The 17,399-nt window shown below is 33.1% G+C and overlaps 1 protein-coding gene across 1 annotated transcript in view; it reads left to right on the top strand.

Moving 5' to 3' along the window:
* The window catches only part of KCNH8 (potassium voltage-gated channel subfamily H member 8), a 291,316-nt gene that overhangs the window by 41,106 nt on the left and 232,811 nt on the right, over positions 1-17,399 (top strand). Inside the window, exon 3 of the mRNA XM_051962339.1 lies at positions 3,518-3,649. Coding sequence (XP_051818299.1) covers positions 3,518-3,649 — 132 coding nt within the window. The remainder of the gene's footprint in view (positions 1-3,517; positions 3,650-17,399) is intronic.

The following is a 17,399-nucleotide window of genomic DNA, read 5'->3' as shown; positions in this document are numbered from 1 at the left end:
AATGCTTTCATTTCTTCCAGCCAATGAGAAACTTCAAAAATCATGATTAAAAGATGACATAAGGGAAATGTCTGATCAAAAGAAATGATAGGCTGGTCATATGATAACATGAAAGATGAGGCGTGGACCATCTATGCATTCTGTTGGTTTGCTTAAAAAGACGGACTCTTGTATTTTGACAAAATCATGGAAAGTTTCATGGAATAAACAAAGCCTAAAGATCCACCTACATCTAAAGTTAGACTCCTGTAAGCCAGAGATATGGACAAAAGTCACACAGGATGGGGGAGGGGAACATGGCTACACATCTTTAGTGTCAGTCTGCATCATTGAATATGACAATCATTGGGGAATGAAAGATGGGTTCAAACTCTTAATGTCAGGATGGAGAGATTGAAGCTCAGATAGAGAAGTTTCAAAGGAGTCAGGGACATGCAGGCTAAATGCACATGACTAATATTGGGACATAAAAAGAAAAATTAATACAGAAGCTTGATCAGCCTTGGTAACACTAAGGCTGTAATACCTGATTTGGGGCTTTTGACTCCCATGATTTTATCCTGATATATTGAGAAACAAGACTGGAAAATTTGGGGTTTTCCCCTCCAGCTTTTTAGACTCCACAGCTGTACTTCTGCATTAAACTGCATACAAATAATTAATGAACTAAGTCTTTAAAAAGCAAGTTGCACTTTTAAGCAGGTTAAACATGCCCTATGTATTTTTATCCATTCAGTTTTGCTTAGCAAACTTCTTCTTCCATAGACAAATACCAAGGTAAGAGTCTGTCAAAGTCAAATCAAACTCACAAAACAGAAATTGGTAAAACTCCAGTTAATAAGATTTTTATTGTATTTGCAAATTGCTCTAGACCATAGTACAATCAAAATTAAGAGCCATGTCTTGGATTATTTCTGGAATTTCTTAAAAGGTGAAATATAAGATAGAAAGCCTATTAAGTGCTGGTTAGAGAAGATTGCTTTTCTGGTCAGCTATTTATTCAGTCTTCATTTCATTTGGTACTATGACACATACTTCTTACACACACACACACACACACACACACACACACACACACACTACACACTCTCTCTCTCTCTCTCTCTCTCTCTCTCTCTCTCTGTAGCTTTCTCTCTTTTTCTTTCTCTCTCACTTTCACTCTCCCCCTTTCTCTCTAACTCTTTTTTTTTTAAATATTTACTTTTGGAAATTTTTGACTCTAGTCTGAATATATAAAGTATATAAAGAAAATGGATCATACCTGCTCTAAATTGATTGATAGATGAAAAGAGTAATTGGTGGTCAAGTTTTAGAAAGTATAACTAAATGTCATTAAATTCAGATGATAATAATAATTAACACATATAGCACTCCTAGTTTTGCAATTTACGTGTTATGTCATTTGATCTTTACAATAACCTTTTTAAGTTAGTTATTAGTATAAGTAATAATATTTTATGATAAAAAGGGGTTAAGTGACTTACCCAAATCCACACAGATACTAAGTATTTGAGGCAGAATTCACAATCAGTTTTCAGAATTTCAAGTCCAACCCCTTTATCAGGGTGCCAACTAAGTAACAGTAATAATTGCTCACATTTTTATAGAAAATCTATGCAGGGAGTGGAAAGAGTGTTGATAACCTGTCCTGAGAATTAGCTGTATGACCATGGAAAGATTTTTTGACATCTCAGTACCCCCAGACAACTCTACAAGACTTAATTGTAAAACTGATTCAGATCTGAATTGTCTCTTAAAAAATTCCTCCTTCTTAGCTTCTTACATGGATAAAATCAAAGGTCCAATTCCACGGTTCCCAAAATGAAGAGTTATTTATGTCAGAATAATTTAGTTCAAGCCCTTACTCTGTTACTGTCAGAGTATGTGTATATGTTAGTAAGCAAGCTACTAATTTTCTCAGAACCTCAAGGTCTTAGTCTACAAAAAGTCCAATAATACTTGTATTCCCTGACATTCAGAAATGTTTTTGTAAAGCTTAAAATTCTATGCAAATATGAGTTAGCTTTATCATCATCTTCTTCTTCATTTTCTCATTGTGTTGTGAATTATAAAGCTAATTTATTAAGGATCTACTATATGACTAGAGCTTTGTACCCTCAAGGAGTTCTCTCATTTGATCCATCAAAACACCTTTTGAAAAATGGACAATTATTTCCATCTTACAGCTGAAGTGTTAGGTTCTAGAATTTCAAGTGACTCAAAAGGTCATATGGATAGTAAGTGGCAGAACTTAGGTATTCTGACTCCAAGTCCCATACTTTTTATATATCTAGTCCCAGCTTATTATTTTATATATCAAGGAACTGAAGAGCTAGAGAAGTGAATTGATTTCCCTGAGATCACAAAGAAGTTGATAACAAAGCATGGATAACCTAAGCCTAGAAATATAGAAATCTGCATTTAAGCTGAGATATTTTGGCTTGATTTTTATACCAATCTAGTTTTAGAGAAGCAGTATGGTAGGACAGATAGCCCAATAGACCTATAGTTAAAAAGAACAAGATTAAAATTCTGCCACAGAATATGACTGGTTTATAACCAGGAACAAACCATTTAATTCTCAATCTCTATTTTTCATCTGTTATAAAGGAATAATATATTATACATATAATAGAGATCTATGTAATGTTAGTATATAATAATAATTATATTATCATATGTTATATAATAATAATAATAATAATATAAATAGTTTCATATACCAAATGGGATGACCTTTGTACAACAGCTGATGACATGTAGATAGAATACTGGACCTGGAGTCTGGTAGACCTGAGTTCATATTTAGTCTCAGATATTTACTAGCCCTGTGACTCTGAACAAGTCAATTGTATTTGCCTGTTTCCTTGTCTTTAAATAAGCTGGAGAAGAAAATGACAAACCACTTCAGGATCTTTATCAAGAAAACACCAAATAGGATCACCAAATGAAAACAACTGAAACAACTCAATAACAACAAAAATATAAAGTCTACATAACAATTCTAGGTACCATACAAAAGTGAATGAATGCTAATGGGGATGAGGATGGAGATGATGATGGTGATGTTGCCTTGGTTCATCTACTTTCTGAAGATGAAAGGATTAGACTTAATTGTTTATTTTATAAAAACAAAAAGAAAAAACTCACCTCATTAGCAGGATTTTTCATAAGTCCAGGCATGCTCAGTATAAGAGTTTCTTAAAATAGAGTGTCCCAACATCAAGCAGAAATTTTTAAAAATAAATGAATGAGACTGAAGAAAGCAAGAATGATACAGATAAATGCTGTATTTCTATGAATGACTGATTTCCAAAGGTAGTATTCTAATTGATGATGCAGTTAGTGATTTGAGTGAGCTAAATTTCTATTGATCTTGATGCTTTATTTTTAAAATAGTTTTTCCCCCTCTTTAAAGTTATATCAGTTAATCTTATGCCTTGTTTTTATTTTTTTCCTTAAGAGAGAAAGAGAGAAAAGGTAACATGAAATTAAATGATTTTTTTTTCTATTTCAGGGTCTTCATTTTGGTGCCTCTTAGACATTGTCCCTATCAAAAATGAGAAAGGAGATGTAGTACTTTTCCTGGCTTCCTTCAAGGATATAACAGACACAAAAGTGAAGCTGACTCCAGAAGACAAAAAGGAAGGTTTGTACAGTTTTTGGAAAACATTAACAGATGGAATGCATTTGAAGACTGTTTACTATGGGGAATATAATTTTAGTGCAGCAATGATAAATATGCACGATTGTTGACTGTGAGTATTCAGTCTACTCATAATCAGTGAATTATGGGATAGTACTATCAGTTTAGAGTTAGAAGGTACTATAGAGGCCATCTGGTCCATACCCTTCCTTTTATAAATGAGAAGAGGATTTTGAAGTGACTTGTCCAAGATCACATAAATGGTAAGTGACAGAGCTGGGATTTGAAACCAATGTATGTCATGGTGTCATCTCCCTGATGTCATTGTTCTCTTCCAGAACAAAGGACAAACACCTTTGTTTATACCTTCTGTTTATAGGAAACAAGAGAAATAAAATAATGCTCTGTAGGTTCCCTCTAAAGTATTGTAAATGAAAACTCACTTTAAGAGAACTGCTTTTATTTCATCAGAGAAATAGACCCAATTTAAAGAGATATTGAAATTTAAGAGAGACCAAGAAAGCATCCTATTCACTGTAACGGAGATTTGTTTCTTCTGCCATTGGAAGTAATTGGGAAGAGATACTGTATTGGCATTTGTAATAATTTGGGACCATTGGGAAAAACTTTTAACAGTTTTCACTGAGATTCTGTCCCAGGCTTTGTAAGTTTTCCCTTATGTCATCATTTTCTTTAGCTCAATAAGCAGATCACTGGTTTTGCTACCAGCCAAGAAATTTGCCTTTAACAAATGCTGATGATGCATCTTTCTAAAGCTAAAAGTTTGTGTTCTGTTTAGGCATCCTAGTAAATCCCATGACAGGGAAGAGATTTCCAAAAGGGCCCTTGAATGGGCCAGTGATTGACCTATCAAAGATTCTACTTTCCCTACCACCAGTTCCTCACAATTATACATGACTAATGCATCAAATACCTTGATAGGCACAGGAACCTCCAACGGGGTTCTCTTTTTATACCAGTTGTCATGTACAGGGGGAACTAGATGCCTCAGTAAATAGATAACTTAATTTAGAGTTAGAAAGATTTAAATTCAAATTCAGCCTTAAATGCTTATTAATTGTGCTGCCTCAGACTTTTTTCCATCTATAAAATGAGAGAAATGATAGTTTATTTCCCAGGGACATGGGAAGAATAAAACGAGATGATATTTGTAAAACAATTTCCAAATTTTAAAGCATTATATAATTCCCATTATAATCATCATGATCATCATTAATACCACTGTTATTATTAACTAGAATATGTTTATTAAAAATAAGTCATACCTGCCTAACATTTTATCTTTTCTTCAGAGAATTACTTAACCAGTAGCTCAGAGGAAGGTATTGTGTATTTCCTGTGATTGAAACCCTCCTTCCCCCAAAAAAACTATTCAGTTATTATGCATCCATTTCTTTGTCTTTCCTGAAGCTTAGCTAATTCTAGAAAAATATTCTTAAAGGCACATGTGATTTTGTGGGGGGGGGGGGGAGGATGTATTTCTGATGCTCTCATTTTCATAAATGTGGTAATGGAAGAAACTTTAGAGGGTACCAAATCTAACTCCCTCCCCATCATTTTACATAATGAGAAAATCAAAGTGTTATCTTCAAAGGAAGGTATAATCATGTTGTCTCCCCAACCCAATTCAGTAAACTTCAATGATGCCCTAGTGACTCCAACATCAAATATAAAATTGTCTATTTGGTTTACAAAGCTCTTCATAACCTCACCCCTTTCTACCTTTCCAATCATCTTAAATCTTATTCCTTTACACATAATTTGACATCCAATAACACTGACCTCCTTCTGTTTCTCACAAGACACTCCCCCTCTCTCAATTCTAACATTTTCATTGACTGTTCTCCATGGTTGGAATTCTCTCCCTATTATTTGTACCTCCTGGCTTCACTGGTTTCCTTCAAGTCTTACCTTCTCCAAGAAGCCCTCCCTAGACCTCCTTAGTATTCTGAGATTATATCCAATTTATTCTTTATATATCTTGTTTATACATTGTTGTTTCATGATGCCTTATTAGACTGTGAGCTAATTCAGAACAGGAACAAAAATTTGCTTTGTCTTTCTTTGTATCATCAGTGCTTAGCAAAATGCCTGATACATAGTATGTACTTCTTAAATGCTTCTTGACTTTGTTTTGACAGAGTCTCAGAAAGGTTAATTGATCTTCCCAACAGCATTCAGGTAGTAAGGATCATGAATTTGTATCCAAGTGCCCATACTCCAAATCCAGCATTCTCTCTATGGGATGGAGATCTGTTCTGTATTGTGTGGTACTGAGCATCACTCCATCCCCCAAACCTCCATTAAAAGCAATTGAACAACCATTATGTGTCCTAGGAGACAAGAGCTCTTTAGACAAATGAAGAAGGATATATTTAGAAATGCCTGATGGGCTGTCTTTCTGCCATCCTCCTCCATTTTTATAAATGAGGAATTTGGAAAGACAATAGGTGAGAAAGGACTAGTTAGACATATAAAACACTTACCTATTTTCTCACACTATCTGCTTTGGGAGCTTTTCTTTTTCAACAGATTGCTAGAATAGCATCATTGACCTGTTTCACAGGAAGAATGCTTGGTGGATTAGCTGCTCAAGGCAATTACAAACCACTATGTGCAAGCCTTGTGAAGTTCAGCTGATATATCAAAGGGGATGCTCTTCAGAAGAGGGCTGGATATTTACAAGAACGTATTTTGACATGGGGAGTGCTCGAAACTTTGAACATATATTCTGACTTTGGGGAAGAATATTTATTTTACACTTCTAAAGAGAGATCTGAGCCTTTGACTTCAAGGAGAGGTTTAGATATATTGAATAGTTTTATTTAATATAGTACAGTCACCCTCTCTGTAGCTTTTTTAAAGTAAAAAAAAGAAATAGAAACTATCTTGAGAAGCTAAGGATAGAGACTGATACCTGTGATATGATTTGAGTAAACATTCTTTGTCATGTCTGATTCTTCATGACCCTATTTGGGATTTCCTGGCAGAGATACTGGAGTGGTTTGTCATTTTCTTCTCCAGATCATTTTACAGATGAGAAAACTGAGGCAAACAGGAAGTGACTTGAACTGAGAAACATGAATCTTCCTGATATCAGATCTGGTACTTTATCCACTGTGATTTTTTTTTATTCTTATTTATAGTTTTTTTTCAAATATGTACAAAGATAATTTTCAGCATTCACCTTTGCAAAACCTTGTGTTCCAAATTTTTCTCCCTTCCTTCCCCTATTATCTCCTCCTTTAGTTAGCAAGCAAACCAATATAGGTTAAACATGTGCAATTCTTCTAAGCATATTTCCATATTCATCATGCTATATAAGAAAAATCATATCAAAAGGGAAAAAACCACAGGGAAAAAAAACAAGGAAGAAAACAATAACAAAAGGCAAAAATACTATGCTTTGATCCACATTCAGTTCTCTTTCCGAATGCAGATATACTTTCCACAACACAAGTTTACTAGAATTGCTTGAATCACGTTATTATTGAAAAGAGCCAAATAGGCATTTGTTTTTTTACAGGCAAATAAATATCAAGTATATTCATCAAGACCTTAGTTCCAATCCTCTTCAAATGTTCCCTCGCTGTGAAAAGCTGGGCAACTCACTTAAACTCTCTGTGCCTCAGTTTTCTCACCTGAAAACTAGAGATAAAAGTAATATCCACACTGAAAATTTTCAAGTACCATATATATGCTAAGTTATTTAAAGAAACTGAGATGAGGAAAATTCTGCTAAATGTATTTTGGCAACTTATCTGGAATTTATGGTCTTAGAGAGTTTCTTGGGGTATTGAGAATCACAAAATCAACAACTATCAGAAGCTGGAATGGAAATCAAGTCTTCCTAGCTTTGTAACTCCTTCTTTAGTCACCAAACCAAGCTGACCTTATGTAGTCATAGAGTTTTACAACATCACAGACCACCTAAGACCCTTGGCTCTGACTAATACATGAAAAGTATCCCCTCTTCTACAAATGGCCATTTACCTTTCACTTAAGACCTCCATGGAGGTCAACCTGTCCTACTTTTGTGTACTTTTTATTGTTAAGAAGTTTAGCTTGCTGTCTTCCCTGCAACTTTCAATCTTTTCATTGCTCTGAAATTATTCCTTCGGAGGCCCCACTTTTTACTGTTGTGAATTTATGAAATCTACATGTGTATATTCTTGCAGATATTTGTTTATATATCTTATTTTGACTTTAATGAATCCGCAATGCATCCAAATAAGATCTAACATAAGGTGAAAATAATCAAAACAGAGCAGATTGTTCACAAGAAATCTCCAATCTAGCAATGAAACCAGAAGGGAACAAAGATGGCTGCTTTTTAAAAATTATTTATTCACAACTACCACCACTAACATGGCACTTCAGATGTTTTGAGCATTATCCATTTAGAAGTGGCTATTGTTAGCATGCCAATTTTATATTTATTTTTATATACATATATATATATACACATGCAAATACATGTGTTACATACATATTTGTGTTCATATATGCACATGTTCACATACATCACAATATTTATGCATCTGTGACATCAGATTTTTAATCAGTGATATTTGATATACATATTTTGTACTTAAACATTTCTAGTGAGTAACTATGTTCATGGAAAAGCTTTTAAATTTTCTATCATCAAAATTATTTCTTTTGTCTTTTATAATTCCTTTTATTCCTGGTTTGAGTAACAATTCTTCCCTAAGCCATAATTTTGAAAGGTATCTCTTTTTTTCTTTACTTTGTCACTCCCTGGTTGGGATGTCAAAGTCTCTTTGTATAATAGAAGCTATTAGAAATGTGTCTTTTTTTTTTATTTTTGCAAAGACTTTTTGCAGTATTAGAATCAATTGTGCTTTGAATTTTTAATAGAATTCCCTTGTAAATCCTTTTGGTTCTAGAGTTTTGTTTTGTTTTCCCTTTGGGAGTTCATTTGTGAGTTATTCAAATTATTTTTTAACATTGAGTTATTTAAATGTCTTATGCTTTATTGTGTTAATCTGGGTTTTTATATTTTATAAGTACTCATCTATTTCCTCTGTTTTGTGGTCTAATTGGGCAAAATAACTGCAATAATTACCTTTATCTTTCCAATTGTTGTTAGCTCACCTTTTTAATTTTTATATGAACAATTTGCATTTGCAATTCTTACACTTTAAAAAATATGACCTTTTATTTACAGACCACATTTTTATGTCAGCTTATTGTGGTATGCTGTATAATATTTAAAGCTAATTTATATCAAGCTCTTTTCCCAGTTTTCCAAGCTGATAATGTCAAAAAGGCTGACTTTCTTCAACTAATTAATTTTCTTGGATTTATCAAATTTAAATCAGAAGCTTTCAACTTATTTATTTTCATTATTTACATTATATCCAACATATAATTCTGAAAGTAAATTCTCTTGAATGATTCTCTAATTTAATATCAAAGATTAGACACTTCAAGTTGGTAATATTTTATTGATTATATTGTCATTTGTAGACTTCTTCTCCAGAGCCTCTGAAATTATTGTCTAGACTTGAAGCTGAGTCAACTCTGACACCTATATCAATCAAAAATCCAGTTCCTCCTCTTGATTTGTTTCTGTTGTATCCTCATTCTCACATTCAAAATGGATCCAAACTTTAATCCTGTAATCTTTGACTCCTTTCCCATCCTGCTTCTTATCTTTCACTTCCAATTGTTCATTTAGTCTTTTTCATTCTTAAAAAATATCTCTTGCTTCTGGCAGGTCTTTTTTCATCTCTACCATCACCACACTGGTTCATTCCTAAATTTACAATCTCTTCTAGTGTTCGTCACAATTTTACATGGCTAATGAATTGAATATCTTGATAGGCACAGGAACCTCCAACTGGGTTCCCTTTCTATACTAGTTGTCATCTACTGGGGAACTAGATGCCTCAGTGGATAGATCACCTAATTTGGAGTTAGAAAGATTTAAATTCAAAGTCAGCCTTAAATGCTTATTAATTGTGCTGCCTCAGATTTTTTTTCATCTATAAAATGAGGAAAATGATAGTTTATTTCCCAGGGACATGGGAAGAATAAAATGAGATGATATTTGTAAAACGATTTCCAAATTTTAAAGCATTATATAAATCCCATTATAATCATCATGATCATCATTAATACTATTATTATTAACTAGACTGTGTTTATTAAAAATAAGTCATATCTGCCTAACATTTTATCTTTTCTTCAGAGAATTACTTAACTACTAGCTCAGGTAAAATAAAATATATTTTATTTAGTTTTAGCAAGTCATTGATGAATTATCTCAGCATTTTCTACAATTATTGTGGAAAAGCCAGAAAGGGATTTTAGCTTCTGGTACAATTAGATGGATTTAGGATTAGCTGAATAGCTGGATTCAAACAATGTTTATTAATGGTTCAATGTAAAGTTAGAAGGAAGTTTTACTGAATGACCCAGAAATCTGAGTGTTTGGCCATATGTTATTCAACTTTTTTTTTCAATGACATGTTTATAAAATATATAATTGCTATAAATCTAGGAAGGATAGTTAATACAATGAATTACATTCAGGATCTAAGAAAAATACTTGCTTGATGAATTAGAGCTTTCAGCTGAACTGTTTAATGGAATGAAATTTAATGAATTTAAAAAATGGAATTCATGAGTAAAAAATACAGAAGGTGTGATTAGACAGTAAATTGAATGGAAAAGATTTTCAGAATTTAGTGGATTGTAGTCTTAATATGCAGGATAATTTGGAAGCTAATTTTATACACATACGCACACATGCACACGGACAAACACACATCCACATACAAACACATTTGTGCTTAATGGTAGCCAACTCTAGGACAGGGAGTGGGGGGAAAATTATATTTACAAGACAATATTGTATATTTGAAAGGAATATATAGTACATTTGCAGTTTTGTGTACAATCATCTTTTTTTCTTATGCTATGATATGAAAATGCTTTTTTTATTTTATAAAGTAAAATTTTTTAAAAATTAATGCAAACTTGGCATTTTTATGAAAAGCATTAAGTTGCAAGAATAGGGAAGAGATTGTCCTGTATGCTTTTCTGGTAAGGACTAATCCAGAGTATTGTGTTCAGTTTTCAGTGTCAGTGTTTAGAAAGGAGATTGATAAGCTGGAGACCATCCAGCAATGAACAACCCACATGAAGAGCCTTGACTCTCTGCCATCTGAGTCAGCTGAAGAAATCAAGAAGGTTTAACTTGGAAAAGAGGATATACAGGAGGACATGATGACTTTGTTCAAATCATTGAAATGTTATTATGTGGAAAAGGGACTACTTATATTTGTGCCTAAAAAAAAAAAAAATAAGAATGATGACTAGAAGGGCAATTTAGATTCAACAAAAGGGAAAACTTATAAACACATGGAGTTTCCCAAAAGTGGAATGGTCTCCCTTAGTTTATAGTATATTTCACCTTATTGAACATGTTCAAGCAGAAACTGGATTGCTAATTATTTGGCATCTGAAAGTAGGAACTTGTTTCAGTATTTAGGTTCAATTAGGGAGGACTGAGGTTCCATTCTAAGAGTCTCATCTAATCTAACATATATTGTTATTGTTCAATCATTTTAGTCCTATCCAACTCTTCTTATTCAGGATTTTCTTGGCAAGCATACCGGGGTCATTTGCATTTCTTTCTCCAGCTTATTTTATAGATGAGGAAACTAAGGAATATAAAGTTAAGTGACTTGCCTGGGGTGTTTGAGGCCAGATTAGAACTCAGGAAGATGAATCTTCCCTACTGCAGGCCAAACATTCTATCCCTACACTACCTTGCTACCTATTTATCTAACATTGATCTTCCTAATATTTTAGGACCTTCCTAATATTTAGGACCATGTGTCATTTTTCTCAAAAAAAAAACCTTTTTCTCCCACTTTTTATAGTTGAGAGTCCAAATTCCCTGGTTTGGCCACAGACTGGCTTCATATGACTTTCCAGTTTGGTCTCCATCCACTCTCCTTCCTGAACCCTTTAGGTACAGTTGAGTTGGTCTAAACAGTCTCTATTTAACATATTTTAAAAAGCAGCATGATACAATGAGAACAGTCTTGGTTTTGGAGACTGAGGATCTGGGTTAAAATTGAACATCTGTTACCTCCTATAATCTGAGGGACCTTCTACATTTCATTTAATTTCTTCCATCCTCTGTAAAATGAGGGAGTTAGACTCAAGGAACTCCAATATCCCTTCTATTTCTTTGCCTTTCTCTGTTTCTGTCTTTCTATCTCTCATTCTCTCTCTCTCTCTCTCTCTCTCTCTCTCTCTCTCTCTCTCTCTCTCTCTCATCTCTAGATTATCTCTCTCATCTCTATCTCTATCAATCTCTATCTCCCCCCGACTCCTTCTCTCTGTCTTCCTCCCCCCTCTCTTCTCTCCTTTTTTATATATGTGTGTGTCTCTCTCTCATCCTATAAAAACCTCATACATCACTTTCTACATACTTTTGTTTTTCTCATGTCAACTGGAATACTTTATTTAAGCTTTCATGTGATCAAATCCAGAGTGACCACTTCTTCATTCAAATTAGAATACCCCTTATTGTATATAGAATTTTGTGACCTTTTTTAATATTGAACAACCATTTGTCTTATATTTTTATTTATAAATTCAAATTTTGTCCTTTATCTTCAGATTATGAACACTTTAAAGGTACCTAAATGTGTGCCTTCTACTACATTTTTATAGATATAGATGATATAAATATAGTTATATGCATTCCTAGAGTCATAGACTCAAAAAAATTATAGATCTATAGCTGGAAAAATTTTTAACCCCCAAATATTCTAACTCCCTTATGAAATACATGAATTTAATACATGAGACCGAGAGAAATTGTGACTCAGTCAAAGGCATTCTAGTAATAAGAGTATAAGAGCAGTGATATGAACCTTAATCTTTTTGCTTCAGACAGAGTTTTTCCCACTGGTCCATACCTGTAATCATAGGATGTTAGATCCAGAAATATTTTGTTATTTAACTTTTTTACAAATAAGGAAACTGAGATTTGGAGGAACATGGAAACTTGCCCACAGCAGACACTCAATAAATATCTGGTTAAAGGGCTCCTTTTACATCATATTTAAGTTTTGTCTTCCCTTCAAATTTTCACCAAGCTTCTGTACTCAGCTCAATTTCTCAGTTTTCCCATTCCCCTCCTCATCCCCAGAATTCTATCGGTTGCTGTTTTGTTTTTCACTCACTTTATGTGAGTATAATGGCACATGACTAGTATCTGGGCATTTAGCCCAGTTTAGTTGATTTTGTTGTTGTTTTAGGATATCCCAGATTTAGGTTTAAATGGATGATTTACAAGAGTCTTTTGTCAAATATATGAATAACAACACAAGTTGTTCCAGTAGAAAGAAACTTTAATTACATTTTCAAAAAACAAGTAGATTGTTTAAACTCAACTTCAGAATTTAGGAGCAAATGAAACAATCATTAATGGTAACAATGATGGTACTTTAAAGTCTTGTGACAGAAATTTCTTGGAGATGAAGAAAGACAGCATTTGGCTATTTCAAATAGAGTCTCTGTTATCAAATATTTGTATTGTTTTTACTGATGCTTCTTTGTGAAAATATTCCACTCTGTGGTCTGTGGTAGAATGATAATTATCAGTAGGTAAAAATAGGAGTACTGTCAATAAGATGTTAAGGGTTGAATCTATCCTCTTTTGTATTTTTAACTGTCTTTTGAAGGATGAAAGGGAGTCTTCAACGTTTGGGGAATAGAAGGATTGGGTCCCATTATACCTCTAAATAACATTATCAAACTCAGCTTTATCTCCATCCTCTCATGTCCTTGAAAACCTACCAATATATTGTGCTGATATGTTATTGATCACATTTAATGATAAATATAGGAAATCTATCTACTAAAAGATGAGTAATATTCTAGCATTCTAATTTTCTCTGCCTTTCCAAATAATTCAAACAAAATTCCCCAAACTGATAGATTCTTGTGCTTCTAATAGATTGTTTATTGTGTTTCTTCTGTTTTGCTCAAAAGAAAAGCAATGTAACACTTATTTTACTGTCCTGATATATTTCAGTCTGTTACTAGCATGAGGTTGGAGACCCATTTTCACTATAACTTAAATCTGAGCTCTTACAACTATTTTGGAAAACATAAATTTTTTTGCTTCAGTGGATCATTTTTGGTATATTACTTGCTTAGAAGATGATTCCTATTAAGTCTAAATTATTCAAAATAACCTGTGATATTTAAATGTATATTAAGTGATAAATGTCACAACTTTACATGCCTATCCATTTCATGTCACACTTCTTCATGTCTTCTAATTAGTTGGCCACAGCCACCTGAAATTCATAAGGTCTCCCTTACTTTTTCTTCATATCATCACTTTATTTTGATGAAATCATCTAGATAATCATATAGGTGATCCATTTATTATCTCTTATTGCCACATGACAAGGGTATTTGTCAATTATTTTTTTCATGATTATAAAATACATGATAAAATATTACACTCTAGTAGGCAAGAATGCACTTCAATTGAATCAAATCAAAGACATCCCAATTGAATGTAAACAAATGCTTGACCAACCCATTTAGAGATCTCTAATGAGTCATTGGCTAAACTTGAGGGGACACTGAATAGGAAAGCTATTAAGATTGCCTGAGGCGATCTGGTCATGTTTTAAGGACCATCTATAAAATATTAAGCCACTTCTGGACCAGGAGAGATAGTTAAGGAATTTCCCATTTGTAATTAATGTAATTTCTTGATAAGGATGAAAGAAGAAAGAGGAAATTCAGCTTGAAGCTTAACATAAAAAAACTCAGCTCTTAGAAGCTGGTCTCATCACTTCCTGGCAAAAAAAAAAAGGAGAAGAAATGGAAAGCAGTGTCAGATTTTACACTCTTGGACTCAATGATCACTGCAGATGGTGACTGTAGCCATGAAATAAAAGAAATGCTTGCTCCTTGTAAGGAATACTAGTGCAGATCTGGAAAGCATAAAAAATGCAGAGCTATCACATTGCTGATAAATGTCCATACAGTAAAAGTAATACCTTTCCCAGTACCAATGTAGGATTATGAGAACTGAGATATAAAGAAATCTGAGTGCTACAAAATTGATGTTCTTTAATTGTGGTGCTAGAAAAGACTTTTGAGAGTTAATTGGAGAACAAGGAGATCGAATCAGTTGATACTTAAAGAAATTAATCCAAATTCTTCACTGGAAGGTCAAATATTGAAACTTAAGCTTAAATACTTTGGCCACATAATGAAAAGATAGAACTTATTGGAAAATATCTGGATATTGAGAAAGATTGAAAGGAAAAGGAAAAGGAGACAGCAGAGAATGGATAGATGATATCATGAAAACAATGAACATGAACTTGGACAGACTTTGAGAAATGGGGGAAGATAGGAGCGCCTAGTAAGCAATGGTCCATGTGACAATGGAGAGTGAGACACAGCTGAATGACTAAACAACAACAACAATGGATGCAAGGAAATCTATTCACACCCACCATGTACCTTTCACTAGCCTCTGGGTTATGGATATTCTTGGAAAACTATAGTGCTTCCTACTTTTTCCAACTGTCTTCCCTTATTCCTCATAAATTTGATATCTGTATATACTTAACATTATTCACCACCCTGAATACTTTCTATTCTTTGAATTTTCATAGAATTATTTTCTCCTAGTTCTTCTTCTGGGATCACTATTTCTTTCATTTTTTTATGGCTCAATATCTGTGTCATTCATTCATTAAAGAAGTGATGTAAAGGATATCACCAAAGAAATATTAACAAAATATTCAAGACAAATGGAAAGAACAGGCGAATAAAGGCAACTATACATTGTACTGTTATTTTTCAGTGACAAGATAAATTGAAGAAGGCCTTGAGCCTGCTGAGTGGGCATTTACAGTAGATATATGGAAATTTATGGAAAAGAGTCATCTAATAGTGAATTATGAGTGAATTGTTATTCACATAATTGGGAGAATAAATACTTCATTGGCGTCCATTTCAATATTTAACATCATCAATATGTCATTATTAAGAGAATTCTTCCACATATGTAATAGCTTTTAGCATTTACTTTTGATATTGGTTTAGCACTAGAAGTGGTCAATAAACATTGAATAATGTTTTTCTTATTCATATTATTAGGAAATTGCCTTAATAGCCAAGTTGGTTCAATCAATACATGTGAAATTTGATGAACATGGTTACAAAGGTAAAAAGAGATGACACATTCTTTGACTGGATATGTAAAGGAATAAAATGACTTTTTGAAGGATTTAGAGAAATGGCATACATACAAAGCTTATGAAAAAAGCTAGCAACAATTTGAATACATCAGGTAGAAAAATGAGTTGTAATAGAAGAGAGAGTAATTATATACAAAAAAGCTGATCAAGCAACAAACAAAAGTGTTGGGAAAGGATGACAAGAAACAAAATAGTGGATACTTTACCAAACCCCATCAGAAACAAAAGTTTTACAAGTTTTTAATTCATCAGTATAAATGAGGAAGCTGGCTTTTTAAGGGAACCTGGAGCAAAAGGTCTCTCCACAGACCATAGCATCATGTCCAACTCAGTGGAATGGGAAATCAAGTCTTTGCTAATGATATCTTGGTTTAAGATCAGATACTGAAAAGATTAAGATATATAAAAAAGGGGAAAGTGATGTGATCATTAAGAAATGCCAGAAGTATGATTGAAAAACACTGAAATCTACCTATCATCTTATTAGTTTGGATATTCAGTCCAGCAATAGAGCAATTCATCCAAACCTGTCCATCCTATCCTGTGTAACTCTTGTCCATTTCCTCTTATAAGTTTGCGATTGGGGATCCATCTAATACACTAGGAGCTATCCTCACTTTTTCTAGATGTCATAAGAACATTAGAACAGTACTTGGGCTACCTCTTATCAATGGTCAAATGCTAATCCCGTTTATTTTTTTCATGCTGCATTTCCCTGATGACATATTTAGAATCCATTTTTTGTAAGTTCTTTTTATTATTCGTTGCAGCCACTCACACCCACCATATAGCTCTCCATTGCTTTCGTTTTCAATTCTTCAGATATCAATGTATTCATGCTTACTATCACATAGCAACATTGGTAGACTAGTCATATTAAAGTGACAGTCCTGTAGTTATTGAAATGTTTGAGATTGCTATCTTAGAATCTGATAAAACATGTTTACTGAAAGTTTTAGTCATTGTCTAGGATGATATATAATACAGAATTGAAATTGAAAAGAGATTTCTTAAGGATAGTGAGAACATCCACATGTTCCTATTTCAATATGACATTGTCCTGATTAGATGAAGCTTTGAAACATTTCAAACTCTTGAAATAGTGTCATAATAGAATGAAAAATATTTAATTTATGACAATGTTGAAGAATTTAAAGGTAAATGATTTCTGCTGTCTTGAGAATGAGATAATTAATAGAGATATATAGACAATTATAGAGAATAAGAGAGTAGTAAATAAGAAAAATAAGAATTAATATGCAATTAAGAGAATATGCATGTTCTTAGCAGCACATGACTCTTTACAAAAACCAAATGATGTAATAAAAAACAGATAAATTGCAAATAAATATAAAAGCAGAAATATTCATCAAATGCTTTCCAGATCAAAGCACATCAAAATGGTAACAAACTGAGGGAACAAAAGCAGAAAACATAGATTTTTA

This window comes from Antechinus flavipes, chromosome 5 (assembly GCF_016432865.1).
Source record: "Antechinus flavipes isolate AdamAnt ecotype Samford, QLD, Australia chromosome 5, AdamAnt_v2, whole genome shotgun sequence".
Taxonomy (NCBI): Eukaryota; Metazoa; Chordata; class Mammalia; order Dasyuromorphia; family Dasyuridae; genus Antechinus; species Antechinus flavipes.
Note: the sequence above shows the minus strand (reverse complement) of the source record. Positions and strands in the feature narration are given on the sequence as shown.